The 17,012-nt window shown below is 44.0% G+C and overlaps 1 protein-coding gene across 2 annotated transcripts in view; it reads left to right on the plus strand.

Moving 5' to 3' along the window:
• DYRK2 (dual specificity tyrosine phosphorylation regulated kinase 2) overlaps positions 1 to 11,779 on the plus strand; it is a 39,594-nt gene extending 27,815 nt beyond the window's left edge. For both annotated transcript variants that reach the window (XM_066591605.1, XM_066591604.1), the window contains exon 3: positions 4,838 to 11,779. In XM_066591605.1, coding sequence (XP_066447702.1) covers positions 4,838 to 6,439 — 1,602 coding nt within the window. In that variant the 3' untranslated portion in view covers positions 6,440 to 11,779. The remainder of the gene's footprint in view (positions 1 to 4,837) is intronic.
• Positions 11,780 to 17,012: the final 5,233 nt, after the last annotated feature.

A 17,012-nucleotide genomic window follows, 5' to 3' on the forward strand; every position in this document is an offset into this window, starting at 1 on the left:
GGTTGTTCACAGGTGTGTATTGTTTCAGCCGATATTTGCGGCATGGCTTATCTTGGTGCATATTGCGCACTGTGATACCAGTGTTTCCCAACTCCAGTCCTCAGGGACCACCAACAGGTCATGCTTTTAGGATCTCCTATGGTAAGAACACCTGTGGCAATGTCTGAGGCACTGAGAATAATTACATCACCTGTGCAATACTGAGGAAATCCTGCAAACATGACCTGTTGGGGGTCCCTGAGGACTGGAGTTGGGGACCCCTGGTGTAAACGAGCCTTTATTGTTTGTACCTTCCCAGCTACAATTTAGAAGCTTTTGTTGTGAATCTCTACTTCCTGGTTCTCCTTTAGTGCTATTCTTTTATTCTCCTTAAGCATGTCTTCACTTGTTGCTCTTAAAGGGAGTGTCATCAGAAGATCAGTCGTTCATACATTTATTTTTTCTTACACATTTTTTTTTTCCCTTAATTTTCCAAATCCTGGTATCTTTCAGTTTTCACACTGGACAAAGCCTGATAATGGGCTGACCCTTCCTTTTCTGTAGAACTCTCTTTGCAGTAGTCATGCCGTTAACCTCCCAGACAGGATGGTGATGGTTTCCTTACACAGACCTCCACACGTCACAGATCATGCCTAGAGATCCAAATAAGATGACAGTCCGCATCATGAATACATGCAGTATTAGGCCTCCTTCCCACGAGCGTGACGGGGTCCGCCGCGTAATATTACGCAGTGAAGCCCGTCACGGCGCCCCCCAGAGCCCCTATACTTACCTGCGGGAGATAGCGTGAAATCGCTTCCCCGCCCACCACCGCCGCGTCACCGCCCACCACCGCCGCGTCACCGGCCGTGTCACGTGCACGGCCGGCCGTGTCACGTGCACGGCCGGCCGTGTCACGTGACGCGGCCGGCCGCGTCATTTGGCGTCATATGACGCGCGGCGGTGGGCGGGAAAGCGTTTTTTCACGCTATCTCCCGCTGGTTACAGCGGGAGATAGCGTGAACGGACGGCTTCCATTGACTGCAATGGAAGCCGTCAGTGCGTACAGCCCGTCCTCACCCGCAGAAAATAGAGCATGCTGCGGGTGAGGACGGGAGAAATCGCGGTGCGTAATTCCGCGCTGGAATTACGCATCGTGAGCATTGTGCTATTAGGTTCAATAGAACCTAATAGCTGCGGGCAACGCAGCGGATTTTCGCCGCGAATTACGCGGCGGAAATCCGTTCGTGGGAAGGAGGCCTAATAAACACTTTACAATCTGACAAAAACAGAAACAAAATGTAGCAGTATCTGGTTTTAATTGGTACAAGAACGGTATACAATTGATAAATTCCGTTTAAGGCCGGCTGCACATGACCAGATCCCTGTGCCCGGCCGGTGACTCCCGCGTACGTGTCGTCTTTCTTTATCTGTACTGCGGGTGGTCAGGACCGCTCGCTTTTGGACAGATTTTCCCACGCCGGCGCTAGGCGATGACACTGGATCTGCAACCTGTTCACAATGTTAATTGCAGACAGGCCGCAGGTCCATTATTTCCATAGTCTTCAATGGAAGACGTCTGTGCGAACGCCGCACTAAAACAGATCATGCTGTGATTATTTTTTTCCTCCGCAAGCAGAAAACTGCAATTTATTTCCGCTCGTGTGCGGCAAAAAGTGCTTTTCTGTAGCATGCTATGGACGGTATTTACTGCGGAACCCAGGGACAGAGACGCTCTAGATTCCGCAATGCAAATATGCCTGTGTGAAGGCGGCCTAAAGGGATTGTGTCGCCAGGTTGGGCAGCATGCGCCCGGGACAGGGATGCCTGTTGCCACTAAAAAGTGGTGGCGCTTCAGAAGAAATACGCTATGAAGTTTGACTTGGAGTTGACCTCCGAGTCACGGTGAAGTGCCACCCGCTGCATGCGGCTGACAGCTCTCTCCCCTCTTGTGTCCATGCTGTAGGTGGGGAAGGGTCGGTGCTGCCTGTGACTCAACTCCTAGTCAAACTTCAAAGTGTAGTTCTTCTGAATTGTGCAGCGTCTCATCATAAAACGCCCACGCGGGCAACAGGCTTTGCTGTCCCGGGGTCATGCTGCACATGGTTTGGCCAGCATGAACCTGATGACAGTTGTGTTAAGCTGGTTATAAACTTGAGGACTGAATGCTCTGGCTGTATTGCCCGACAGCTCCATTATCAATTAGCTGAGCTTGCATCCTTATTTCGGTAGGGAGAGGAGGAATAAGTAACTGCCGGGCATCTCTGGTGCCATCTGTCTCCCAGGGAAACAGGATGAGGGCAACCTGTCTGGAGACTAATGGGCATGTGCTGTAAATGCATGACGTTGGCCGATTAGCTCTATCTTGTGTGTTTGTAATCTATCCAGTGGTATGGATGAATCTAAAACATTTCGTACTATAGTAAAGCATTGCCATGACTTATTAATGGCTTAATTGGAGCCCATACCATTATCCCTAATCAAGTATTATCCTAAATGCTTTCTTTAGCATTTGCAATGTTCCTGTACCTGCCTGCAAGGCTCTAATGAGTTCCAAATTCCCATGGTTAAGACAGTCAGTGGTACACAAGGCACATGGGCCAGATCCAGCTTGCCGCCTCATTTTATGTGGGCCACCAACCCTGCATCAAACCTAACAGGAATTCTATTTCCCCAAGGGTGCAGCAGCAGCAGTGTAGTTTGTGACCGCCGATCTTCCCTCCACCACGGCGTCTGTGTGTGCTGTCTTGTACGCAGCGCAGGCGCCAAGGTGGGAGGTCAGTGGTCACCGACTCTGCAACGGCTGCCGCTGGAGTGGAGCTGCAGGCTGGATGAGTGGAAAACCTGTAGGGATGCTGCCCGGACGGAGGCCACTCTGGGGGGTCGCTATTACCGCCGGGGCCACTATGACTGCTCATTCACACTGGTGTAAGCTTATGCCCATGTTTTTCAGTCACTCCGGCATGTTTTTATGTGCATGTGACCCGTATGAAGGGCCCGGCTGTCTGCCTCAGCTCTTTAGCTAAGACTTGCCTGTTATGGCTCGTAAAATTAGCTTGTCGTAGTGACAGTCAGGCTGGTTTAACACTACGTTTTGTGAGTCCGGTACTGATTTCCGACTTTTATGCAGAAAACCTGGATGGCACCTTCATGGAGAATATGGGAGATTTGACCTCTTTAGTTTTCATCTGTCTTTTCCGCTGGATAAAAAAAGCGCCGAGGACGACCCTCTTTCATCCAGACTGACAGAAATGGAAGCTGTGAGACGGACACCAAAGCTGTCTCACTCTCACATATTCACCCCTTTGGTGCTGACCAGGTTCTGTCCCCACAAAGTTTTCTGCATACAAGTTGGAAACCAGGAGGCTGAACCAGCGATGGACTCGTAAAACTTAATGTGAAGCCAGCCTTACCTGGGTTCACAAGACACTAGTCAGGGGTGGCCTCAACAGCGGCTCCATCGAGTATTTGGCATATGGGGGGTTGTTGCTACCTGAATATTGGTTTACTACTGTCAAGTGGAAAACGCATATTGTAGCTCAGCTTACACTTAGGCGAAAGTACATTGTGATATGTTGTTTCGATGTGTTCCTGCCATCCTGCTAACAGATGGTAGCTCCACAGCGGAATGTAAGAAGACTTCAGGATAGGAAGGCCAAATGCGGTGGTTTGTGTATATTTTGAAAGTGGTTTTCCATTTATATTTGTACACTTTTGGCTGACGGCATAATTTTCCAAAGCTGTCTTTCCCTTACTTTGCTTTAAGCAAAATATCAATCCATCTTGGTCCTGTGGGTGTCTTGTTGCTAGGGACACTCCAGCTAGCAACTGAAGTTTTCAATAGGCTTGCCAAGAAGCATGTCCCTAGCAACCAGTCTCTTGAATGACTTAGGCCAGAAAAGAAGCAAGGAGGTTCAGAGGACTAATTAGTTTTTACTGCATCACTGAAGTGGTTATCCAAGACTTTTTTTTTTCTCTAAAAGAATGGTCCAACTGCCATAAAATAACAAACTGCCATATACTCACCTTTCCCGGCTCTCCACGGTGTCCAGCACTGCTGCTCTTGGTCTCCCCTGTGACGCTATGTTAATGGGCTGCAGCTGCTTGTGTATGGAATGTCACAGGCTGCTGCAGCCAATGATGGAGCTCAGTGCTCGATCAATGTGACATTCTATACACAGGCTGACTGCAGTCTGTAAATGAACACTGGGCACAAAGGGCCAAGCAGCGACGCAGGAGAGGCAAATATGACTGTTTGGTATTTTATGGCAGGGGGGACATGGTTTCGGCAATAAAAAAAATCTCTGACAACCCAATTAAATATTGATGACCTATTTAAAAGATAGGTCATCAATATCTGATTATTTGGCTCCAACTCCTGACACCCTTAATGAGCTGTATAAAGGGACTGTGGCGCTCGGGTGAACTTCTTATTTGTATACCTGGCATAATGCTATACATTAACCAGCGGCTAGGATTCCATTCACTTGAATGCACTGAGCAGCAGGAAGACAAGTGACCAATGGGCGTCAAGTAGCAGGTCGAAGAAGACCACCTGGATAGCTGTGATTACTTGATCTTATGATGGGGCTTTCTTTTGAGGATGGGTTGACCTAATGTGACAGCCCCTTTTTAATACCTGGAAAATTTGACAATCTTGTCTGTTTTGTTGACTATGTATGATCATATTTGTAAAGTATATTATCAGTTTGTGTCTTATTTTGTTGAGGAATGCCAACAGTATGTTAAAACAAGACTTGCCTTGTTGCTGGTGTATTTTCACTGATCGTTAACATAATTTAACAGTTTTAAAAAAAAAAAAACTCTCAAAACCTTTTTTTAAACTTGTGTTTTTTAGACTGGCGGCAATAAGCACACAATGAATGAACATCTGCACGTTAGTAGCCATGGACAGATCCAAGTGCAGCAACTATTTGAAGATAATAGCAACAAAAGGACAGTCTTGACAACACAACCCAATGGGCTCACGGCTGTTAGCAAGACTGGGTTACCTGCTGTACCAGAAAGGCAAATAGAAAGCACACACCGTAGACAAGGAAGTTCTAGCTCTTTGAAATCTACAGATGGGACAACCAAAGTAAAGTCCTCATCGTTAACCCCAGAACAAGCAATGAAGCAATACATGCAAAAACTATCAGACTTTGAGCACCATGAAATTTTTAACTATCCTGAAATTTATTTTTTGGGTCCAAATGCAAAGAAACGTCAAGGTGTGATCGGTGGGCCAAGTAATGGTGGCTACGATGATGACCAGGGCTCATATGTGCAAGTGCCACATGATCATATTGCTTATCGGTATGAAGTTCTTAAGGTGATTGGCAAAGGAAGTTTTGGGCAAGTAGTCAAGTCTTATGATCACAAACTCCATCAGCACGTGGCCTTAAAAATGGTAAGGAATGAGAAACGTTTCCATCGTCAAGCCGCAGAGGAAATTCGGATTCTAGAGCACCTCAAGAAGCAGGATAAAGATAACAATATGAATGTCATCCACATGTTGGAGAACTTCACATTCCGCAATCATATCTGCATGACGTTTGAGCTGCTGAGCATGAACCTTTATGAGCTCATAAAGAAAAACAAATTTCAGGGCTTCAGCCTGCCTTTGGTCCGCAAGTTTGCGCACTCTATTCTACAGTGCTTGGATGCTTTGCACAAAAACAGAATAATCCACTGTGACCTTAAACCTGAGAACATTTTGCTGAAGCAACAGGGTAGAAGTGGCATAAAAGTGATCGATTTTGGCTCCAGCTGTTATGAGCATCAGCGAGTTTACACTTACATACAGTCACGCTTCTATCGAGCTCCGGAGGTAATCCTTGGTGGTCGCTATGGCATGCCTATTGACATGTGGAGCTTGGGTTGTATTCTAGCCGAATTATTCACTGGTTATCCACTCTTACCGGGAGAAGATGAAGGTGATCAGTTGGCATGTATGATTGAGTTGCTTGGGATGCCATCCCAAAAACTGATTGATTCGTCAAAGCGAGGCAAGAATTTTGTCAGCTCCAAAGGTTATCCCCGTTATTGCACTGTTACAACTCTGTCAGATGGATCTGTGGTACTCAATGGTGGCCGTTCTCGAAGAGGAAAACTACGAGGCCCTCCTGGGAATAGAGAATGGGCAACTGCATTGAAAGGCTGCGATGATCCCTTGTTTCTTGATTTTTTAGCACAGTGTTTAGAATGGGATCCCGCTTTGCGAATGACACCCAGCCAAGCATTACGACACCATTGGCTACGTAGACGCTTGCCAAAGCCTCCAACTGGAGAGAAGGCCTCATCCAAAAGAATAACTGAAAGTTCTGGTGCTATAACATCCATTTCTAAGTTACCTCCCACATCAGGCTCAGCTACAAAACTAAGAACTAATTTGGCCCAAATGACTGATGCCAATGGAAATATTCAGCAAAGGACTGTGTTGCCAAAGCTTGTTAGCTGATGTAGTGAAACAACTTTCTTTGAACACCTTGTTGAGCCTTATGCATACAGCTCAAATTCAGAATATTTTTAATTGCTCGGTTTATATCCACTCTTTTATCTGTGCAGCCATTATAATTTTTTTTTTTGTTTTTAAGTAACAATGCAATTTTGTATTTAAACATTGGGGACGATGCTTTAAGGTTTTATTACTTTTTAAGTATATCATTTACAATTGGCTTTGCTTAGGAAGTGTCAAAATCAGTGGCTGGCCACTGACTACTGGTTGACTGTTAAACATAACTTATTTTTGTCGGAAGGTTTAACCATCATTCATGCATTTTAAAGCCGTTACTGTAGGTAAACAAAAATCTAACCCTCTATTTTAACTATTTAATACAGTGATGCACATTATCGCATGCATTTGCGGTTCACACTGTGAGTAGAAAGATCCCCTGTTGGGTATGCAGGTTTTTATATTTGCATATATAGTACAGGTCTTTCAGTGGTGAACAATGTGTTTTTTGTTTTAGCAAGCAAGTAGCAAATATGAGGGAAAGTGAACCATTAAGGCCCCCTGTCCACGGACGTGTTGGCCGCCGGCGAATCGTGCCCTCTGAAGCTTTCCATAGCGTTGCTATGGAAAGCGCCGGCCCTTGTCCACGAGCGGAGAATCATTGCGATTCTCTGCTCGCGGCGAGCTATTCGCAGCATGCTGCGAATTGCCCCGATTCTCCGCGGCCAGCCTATCTATCAGATAGGGCTGACCGGCGGAGATCTGCCACGGGAGTTCGCAACGCCCGTGGACAGCCGGCCTTAAAGAAAAAATATATAATAATGCATATATCATAGGTACTTGGGGATCCTTTGGTTTAGACCATCCCTTTTTCTATGCCCAATTAACACCATATTTTACTAGAGCATTTCACTATGTAATGCATAGTGCAGGTTCTGAAGCGGTGGGGCATGACACAGAATACCAAAGAGAGAATCTCTGTGTCGTGTACCACCCCTTAAGACCCCCACTAATCATTCCAGAGAGTATCAGTTATATCTGGAATACTTAAAGGGCCACTTTGGCAAAACATCTTTTTTTTCCCCATCACTGCACCCATCAACTGATTGCCATTCACACTCTCAAGGTTTCTTATGTATAGTGCAGTAATTTCCATGCAGTGCAGTTTCCTGTCTGATACTTATCAGGTACCATCTTGATGCTGTGATTTTTCTCCCTGCTTTCTCTAGTCTGGGCTATGAATCCCATGATGCATAGCATCACATGACTGTACCCTCTGCTTGCAGGGAAGACACTGATTATCCATTCTCTGTATAGTCATCTAAATAAACTACAGATCATAAGTATGCAGTCAGGAGTCTAAACTATCATCTCCTTCATTAGAACTGTGTGACAGGAGTCTCTAATCATCAGCAGTAACTGTGATTGGAGGTATGGCCCCCTGCAAAACTCTTGTATGATTGGATCCATCACACAGGACTGAATGAAATATTAAAGGGATTTTCCATGGAAATACTAATCAATAGTTGATCGGCCAGCGTCTGCCACTCGGGACCCCCACCGATCAGCTAAGCGGGCGCATGCTGTCAGCACTGCAATAACTCAGAGGTCGGAGTGGAGGCCTCCACGCCAACCCCTGTGTAGTGGCTGGCACTTCTAACTGTAGGCACAGCTCTCATTGAAATCGAGAGCCGTGCCTGCAGTTACAAGCACCGGCCACTACATGAGACATCGATGCGGAGACTTATGCTCCAAATACAGGTCAGCGCAGAAGCTTCCACGCTGACCTCCCATATAGTGTCCGGCACTTGTAAATGCGAGCACAGCTCTTATTGATTTCAATGAGTGCCGTGCCTGTAGTTACAAGCGGACCCTGACCGATTAGCTGTGCAGGCGCATGCTGTCAGTGCCGCAATAACACAGAGGTTGGCGTGGAAGCCTTCACAACGATCTCTATGTAGTGGCCGGTGCTTGTAACTGCAGGCACGGCACTCATTGAAATCGATGAGAACCATGCTCGCATTTACAGGCACCAGACAATACATAGGAGGTCAGCGCGGAGGATTTCGCGCCGACCTGTGTGTATTTGGAGCAGAAGTCTCCGCACTGACGTCCCATGTAGTGGCTGGTGCTTGTAACTGCAGGCACGGCTCTCGATTTCAATGAGAGCCGTGCCTGCACTTACAAGCGCCAGCCACTACACGGGGGTCAGCGCATAGGCTTCCACTATGACCTCTGTGTTGTTGCGACACTGACAGCATGCGCCTGCACAACTAATCGGTCGGGGTCCCTAGTGGTGGACCCCCACCCTGCCAATCAACTATTGATGACCTATCCTGATAATTGGTCATCAATAGTACTTCCATGGAAAGCCCCCTTTAATTTGAGAGCACATAAAACCAAGTAAATCTTTAGTTGGTCAGAATTGAGATCACATGACCTGCTGAGTAGAAGGACTACAGGAAGTTTCAAATACGAAGGAATAACTAAACTTCAATGCCGTGACTCTAAGAACGGGCCTTCGCTATGGAGAAACAGACGGCCATATATTTTTGTTCTGCATACCTCTTATTTGCCATGCTCTAAGCATTTATACTATGGCACCCCTCGGCAGTGGGACATACCAGTTGGCTAGTGTCAAGGTGACTTATGGTTGAACAAGGATTGTCCAATTTAAAGTTGGACATCTGCCCGAATTGTATGTCCTTTTAGGACACGGTCAGAATAACGTTCCGTTCTAGAAGGAGGGGTTCAGTTTAGATTTAAGTTACATTTTAAGTATATATTTTAATCAGGACCCAACATTATAGGTGGCAATTATAAGAGTAAGTTTGAAGATCATCCAGTTGATACAATATATTCGGAAGTGTCTGAGTTTGTAGTATTTGGAAGGAATGAAGAACAGTGTTTGACTGTTAAACCTTTTTATTTACACTGTAACCCTCCAGCTTTGTTTTTAAGTAACACTTAAAGCATGGTCCCCCAATACCGCTGGAACAAACTGCTGGTTTTCCATTTTCTTATATTCCTTTTGATAAAGGCAAATTTCAGTCAGCGCTGTCGGATGTGGGGCAACATGGATTTTAACATTTTTGTTTTACAGTGTTTTTGTGATCTTTTCACTGGACAGTTTCTCCCTTGTTGCAGAGTAAATATTCTATAATATGAAGAAAACCTATCCCGCTACTCTAATTATAGGAATGTATTTATTATCGAAGGCGAATTTTCTATATATTTAACAGACTAAATATCCACACTGGTAATTTGCACTTTGTGTTTAGTGAAAGCAAAACCACTGGCTATCACAGACTTGGCCAGGCGTATACTGACTATATATTCTAAACATTAGTTTAATAAGAGCCCATTAATATTGTATGTTTCCTATGCCCACTGGGCATTGAATGCACTTATTTTGTCATCTATTTTGTATCTGTAGCTTGGAGTTCTGGAACCCTTTTAGAGGAGTTGAATGAGATTGGAGAAGCATGGCTGCATTCTTTCCTAAAACGGTGACCTTTTGGGGTGCACGTGGTATTACAACTTGGCAATGAATGAATCTGAGCTGCAGTACCAAACATAGCCTATGCAGAAGAGTGGTACTGTTTTTGTTTTTTTTTTGGAAGGCGACAGCCATGTTTTTCCAAGCTGATTGAACACTTTTTCGACTTAGTCGGTGTAGTATCAAAAGTGAACAAGGCCCCTTTTTCTTGAATGAAACTTTCTTCTATTTTTGCTATTGAACTCTTCACATACAGCCATGTAATGTCTCAGTTTTCTAGCTGCTCTCTTCTTGGATTTATTTTGTAACGTTAAGAAGAAACTGCTAACATGCCGAGTGCAAGTTACTTTCTTAAGGGCTCTGGCGACTGAGCTGCCAGGTTGTCCTGGAAACAATATTGCGTCTCACGTGTTCCCATTGTCGAGGGACGGCTTGACTATTTACAGCAGTCGTGATAGCACAATCCGCTGCTATTTCTTTGGTTGCAGTCTTGTTTGGCTTGGTTTCATGAACCCTTTGGGGCTTATTTAACACGTAAGTGTATTGTGCAACAACAGGATACCGGAGAAATTGTGCCCTTTTGTGAACCATGTGCCTTTTTGTTATTGATGCCATGCTAGGCGTGTTTTGGCCTCGCATTTTACTCTCAATGGTTAAAGGCCTTTTTATTACAGATTCAAACTACTTGTCTTAAAACCACCATCCTACTTTGAGGCCTTACAAAGAACTAAAAATGGTAGTATTGTTTTTCTTCTCGCTGACCAATCGGACTGCTGGAAAGATGCTTCCACGTCATTGAGGGTTTGAGGAAGCTCTGAGTCAATCAACAGGTACAATCGGTACAATCTATGATTTCCTGGTTACCTGCATTTGTACACCAACCCTTCCTTTTTGTACAATGTTTTGTTATGCTAGACATAGTGGGAAATCTTTCTTTTTTTTTTTTTGTAAGAATTACCTCAAGTTTTGAGTTTTTTGTAGTGTGTTCAATCCCAGGGCATTTGGTAAGAACCAAAGTGCATTCCTTTTCTAAAACCCTGGCGGCGTAATGACTCGAACCAGGGACTTTTACTAGGTGCAAGGCATTTGAGCCTTTCTCATTTCATGTACGACTATGGAGTGCATATGCTCTTACATTGGGCAGTACTGTAATCCGGACAGACAAGTTGGCATTCAGTCAAGTGAAGAATCCTTTCCAGCAAATCTGTACTTCTCCGTTAGATTACAGTATAGCCCTACGATATACGGTTATCATAAAAACATGACAATGTGAGGTTTTTTTTGTTTTTTATTTTTTTTTTTAATTGAAGCTTTTTACATCTTGGCAGATATTTTGTTCTGAAGAAATGTATGTGAATGCTCACAAACCCGCGACAGTTGCCTTGGTCTGTGGTTATTAATTTGGGTCCTCCAGCTTCCTAAATAGAGCGTGTTTTTCATGGGTAATCTAATACTAGAGAGTTGATCATTCTATTCCATGAGGTCTTCAAAGCATTCTCTTTTTGGGATTGATGGGAATAACCACGACTTTAGGCTTTTGCTTTGCTTATTGAGCAAAATCTTAGACATGTGACTGTACTATGCTGCAATTGTGTACTGATATGTGAAACACTTGGATTGAATGTTGACTTGTGCATATTTTGTGTACATTTTCTGTGAGATGCTGCTGGCTCCACTTTACAATGGAGATGTTCTAGTGGACTAGAATCAGTGGCCAGTTTTATAATACTGTATGTATTGTACAGCAAATGACAGAAGTATGAATTTCTAGTGAATATTTGTTAAATTTTATTGTTGTTGTGGCCAGAGATCATTTCAGAATAAAATGTATGTCCCTTTTGCCTTTATTGATTTTGCCTGTTTTATAGTTCAGTTGGGATGTCTTTATGTTTAAGCCTTTGCAATCCAATTTTGGGTTCAGGGTTTCCTAGGGGGCTTTCTCTTTCTGCCATTATACAATGGCGCCATCTGTTGGCTAGAGCCAGTACTATGGTATGTGACATGCTGGAGAGCCCCCCGACAACAAAGCGGCCAGTAATATACAGTAAGAATACCCTGCCGGACGTGTTCTGGCATTGGAGCTGTACAGCCTTCAATCAGAATGTCTTTAGATGTCAGACAGTGGATTGGAAAGGGTTAAGAGTGAGAATATACAATTTCTGTGTAGTAAAAAGGAAAACCGTAAATATTCTACCTATACTGTAAAGGCCACCATGGTGAAAGTTCAAGGAAGCCTGCATTTCTGATTCTCCTGGCATCAGTTTATTTAGGATGTGAGCATCAATGCCAGGAGAATAGGCGGAGACACTGCAGCGGTCAACAGATTTCCTTTGCCATTATGTGTCACAGGAATCACCTTGACCACGGCAGGCTACAGTCTTGGATCCGAGAAGGGGTAAGTATAATTGTGTTTTATTGTTTTCATACAGGGGGTCCTATTAAAAAGAGGTTGGCAAGGTAACCGGACAACCCCTATGAGTACCAGGCCACCTGTGGCGTTAAGGGGTTTAAAGCTGCCCATAGATTGCAGTTTAAGGATTCGTTCACATGTCGCTGATTTGCTCCAGATTTTGCCGTGGATTTTGGTGCAGATCTTCAGTTGATTTCACCTCTGTCATTTGAATTCCGTTAAGTGGGACATCTGCTGCAGATCTACAGCAAATCGGCAACATGTAATCGCAGTAAGGGCTCGTGCACGCCGCAACAGTGGTTCCATATTAGTCCATGGAGCCTCTACTGTACCTCCATGATGTCATACTGTGCTTATCTCTGATGCATTCCTAGCACGCTCCATCAGATTCCATGTAGACTTCATTAGGTACTCCTCTTCTTCTAAGGGTGACTATCTCTATACCTACTGACTGTCGGACCCTGTACAGCAGGGCAGAGGACTCTGCAGTGTTCATGAGCCCTAACAGGATCAGGGCAGATGATATTCACTTACATTTATTATTTTAATGCACTTTTAACAGTTTGAAATCTCTTCCACGCAGAAAATCGTAGGATGAAGATAGCTCCATTTATTGAAGGAGGATTTGCATAAATAAATAATCTATCTGTGAGTGTATTACGCTAAAACCATACAGACTGTGGAGTCCATGTAATGCTTCAATGCAAATGATACTAATCAGCTGACTTTAAGCTATATCTAGTCTATAACTTTCATGGTCTTTTATTCCTTTTCCTGTCCTCATTTTATCATGTGTTGCATATAGAGGGCAATCGGGTGTTTACAGGGGTGCATTATACCATGTCTTCTTCCCGAGAAGGCTGTGGCTGCATTGTCTTATGGTTTCTGTCTGTCACAAATGATCATCTCTTGAATGTATAAACTGAACAGCTGCTCCTATGGTAAACCTGTTCTAACGCTATTAAATTAGTCATCCTCCAGCTCTTACTTTCATGCTCCTAGCATGCTGCCCTTACAATAGAAGCCAAGTCATTTTAATGAAACCGAAGTGGCCAGAGACCTTTCTTCTGCAAAGTATCCTGAAGGTGCTTGTTGTGCAGTTACATAATGCAATACAACCCGTTTACTGCAGATGGGAAGGCAATTTAGCTTGAATTTTCTTGTTGAATAGACAAGGCTACTTCTGCGAATTGGGTTATTTTAGTAACTGTTCCCAGGCTGCGGACATGCAGGTTTTTGTTTTCTTTCCTAAACTCCATTTACTTGCATTGTACTAATGGCTAGTTGAAAATCTGAAGTACAAATGCCACATGTGGATGTAGCCTTAGCTGAACATGATCAGGAATTGTATTTTCTTCCTTAGTCGTGAGTTCATGTTTGTAATCAACTTCTGCTGAATCCCAAGCGGCCACTGATATAATGCAGGAAAGCTGCTGTCTACCTCGGAGGGAGCCATAAATTCAATATTTAGGGAGAACATAATGCCCTTTTATATAGAGCAATATAATATGGCTACAACACCCTATCCCACCTCCGTTCTGCTGAACCGAATCGCCATAGGGTAGCTACTATTATTAATGGTGAGGGAGAAGGGCAGCACATTTGCAGAGGCAATATGAAAAGCAATCCAGAACTGCCCTGCACATTAATATATAAATGATCCCTTTTTAGCCATAGTGGGATTTATACTCTATAGTAGCAGAGGCTGATTTGTTCTGCACAGTAGGTGATGGACTTTGCTCAGTTTATCTAATTTTCGCTAATCGCTAACTTATGCAGTGTGCTTAAATGTATTCCAGGTGCATCCACCTCTTTGGCTAATTGAAGGGCTTGAGGAAAGAATTATCAAAGTCCACTTTTACTGAAAATTGATCATTTTAATTTGAAAGTTTCACAAGTCATTAAGCCTGCAGTATACATTAAAGGGCACTGTGGATTTTTTTTTAAGTTTTGGATAACTAGTTGGAGGGTTTGGGTTTTTTACAAACCTGCTCTGCAGTTTTTTTCATAAATTAATCTGAATCTCCTTGTGATTTCTACACGTCATAACAAAGTTTATTACCAGCCGCACTGTCAGATAGTAAATGATCTTAAAGGGGTTGTCCCGCGGCAGCAAGTGGGTCTATACACTTCTGTATGGCCATATTAATGCACTTTGTAATGTACATTGTGCATTAATTATGAGCCATACAGAAGTTATAAAAAGTTTTTTACTTACCTGCTCTGTTGCTGGCGTCCTCGTTCCCATGGAGCCGACTAATTTTCGCCCTCCGATGGCCAAATTAGCCGCGCTTGCGCAGTCCGGGTCTTCTGCTCTCTTCAATGGAGCCGCTCGTGCAGAATGCCGGCTCCGTGTAGCTCCGCCCCGTCACATGCCGATTCCAGCCAATCAGGAGGCTGGAATCGGCAATGGACCGCACAGAAGAGCTGCGGTCCACAGAGGGAGCAGACCCCGGCGGCCATCTTCAGCAGGTAAGTATGAAGACGCCGGACCGCCGAGATTCAGGTAAGCACTCTCCGTTTGGTTTTTTTTAACCCCTGCATCGGGGTTGTCTCGCGCCGAACGGGGGGGTTAAAAAAAAAAAAAAAAAAACCCGTTTCGGCGCGGGACAACCCCTTTAATAGAACGTTTACAGGAAAATTCTTTGAAGTAGGTACTAAAGTCTGGCAATTTCAGTGGGACCAGCTGATTATCGAATTTGTATTAGATATTTGGCTGACGTTCATTGGGCAGATGGGGAATGTTTAATTTCGACAAGCCCCTTCCTTTGTAAAGGTAAATAAGCTGTCGTCAGAGGTGACTGGCAGCGGCTTAAGGTATCTTTTTGCATGGGGCAACTGTTGGCTCTTCTGAGCCTGACAGTCTTCCTAACGACTATTGATCCTGTGCTTTCACATGAGGGATAGTCGTTCAGTGAATGGAGATGGAGCGTGCTGGAGATCTCTTCCTGACTTCATTCGCTTTGACCTGGCAGCTGCTCAAATAATGAGTGACTCCTGCTGGCACTGAGCAAGGGGTCACTCTCTTGAGCTGCTTTGTTTCAGGGAGTTGAAAAGCGACTACTGACCATATTTTTGCTTGGAGCCCTGTTGATCGGCTGTGGGTATACATTATGACTACTGCCTAAAATCGCTGTTTCAAGTGATTTAATTGGGTGATGGTCGACCTATGTAAAGGTGTTTTTTTTGTTTGTTTTTTCACTCCCCTCTTCCTATTATTAAGAACAGATGCATGCTCAGTTGAATTGAGTATACATGTGTATAGAGCTATTGGAAGGAATAGCAGTTGGTCGAATGAATTTTTGGCCAACAGCTGTTTGAAGCTGTATGACCACCTTAATAGTAACTATGGACCTATAGCTAATACTTATTTTACTACAGGTAGATAATTTTGTTGTCTTCCAAATTGTAAGTTCACTGATAATTGTGTTGAAGTGAACAGTAAGTTGTTGATTGTAAGTGACGTACTGTAGGATTTTATTCCATCAAAAGAGAAGAACTTTATAGGGGTACTGTTAAATTCAGATCTTCAATGCACCTTTCTTCCAGAAGACGAAAAGCAGAAAATATTTTAGAGAATTTCTTTGTTACAAAGACTGACCTTCTTAGAAGGTTAAGTATGAGTCTCCTAGGAACAATGATGGCCTGTATTTTACAAAAAAATGATTATCATCATGGGACAAGGAAATTCTGTCATTGAATTAGAAATAGTAGTGATATCAGATGTAAGGCATGCCCTGTGAGGTGGCAGAAACATTCAAATCTTTCCAAAAGCATAGAATGGATCCAGGAACCAGTCTTAATGATAATCACGGATGCAAGCAAGATATGCTGCGGTGGGCTCAGTTTTTGAGTCTCGGGATCTCCAAGGAAGATGGTAGCAAGAGCTCAGGAACAAAGCTTCCAAATATTTAGATGTTTTAAAGCCCAAACCGTTCTCAACTCTCGAGTAATTACCCAACCTTGGAGGAAAGAAGATAACCTGTTCATTCAGTTCGGATAGAAATGTAAGGTGGGGTTCACACGAAGTGGAATTGTCGCAGAATTTTCGTGCAGAAATTCAGCAGTATTTATAGTAGTAGCAAAGTGGATGGAAATAACCCACAGAAAACCCCTTTGGAAAGTAACGTGTGGCGTGGAATTCAATTCCGTGGATTGTCAATTTGATCAGTCTCCGCTGCGGAATTCACCTCTTCTCAACGAGGGGGTGAATTCCGCACTGAATGGTGCAGGTTTGGAGGCAAACTTTCCAAGGCTGATCTGCAGCGGAATGCCCGCTGTGGACATTCTGCTGGAAATCAGCCCTGTGTGGACCCACCCTAGGGGAGGAGAAAAGCCTCAAAAGCACTTTAAGCAAATGGAATAAAGCAGCACTTGAAGAATCTTGTAAGACACAAGGACTTTCTCATACTTTGATTAAGGAACATTCCATGATAGTAGTCTCTTCCTCCTGGGCAGAAAGGGCTGATGGTTCACTGGAATGGATTTGAGGGCAGCAAACACATTCCTCAAACACTAGAGGCTGAACGATATTCTAGCTAACTGGAATATGGCCTTCAGGTGCAAAGTTTTACAAGCAATTGTCCCTTCCTAGGGGGCGAGTTATTTGTCTCCATTAGGTGCCGTCATGAAGTGGCAGAGAGAAAAGGAAGAATTATTCTTTGTCAAGT

The sequence above is a fragment of the Eleutherodactylus coqui genome, chromosome 2 (genome assembly GCF_035609145.1).
Source record: "Eleutherodactylus coqui strain aEleCoq1 chromosome 2, aEleCoq1.hap1, whole genome shotgun sequence".
In the NCBI taxonomy this organism is placed as follows: Eukaryota; Metazoa; Chordata; class Amphibia; order Anura; family Eleutherodactylidae; genus Eleutherodactylus; species Eleutherodactylus coqui.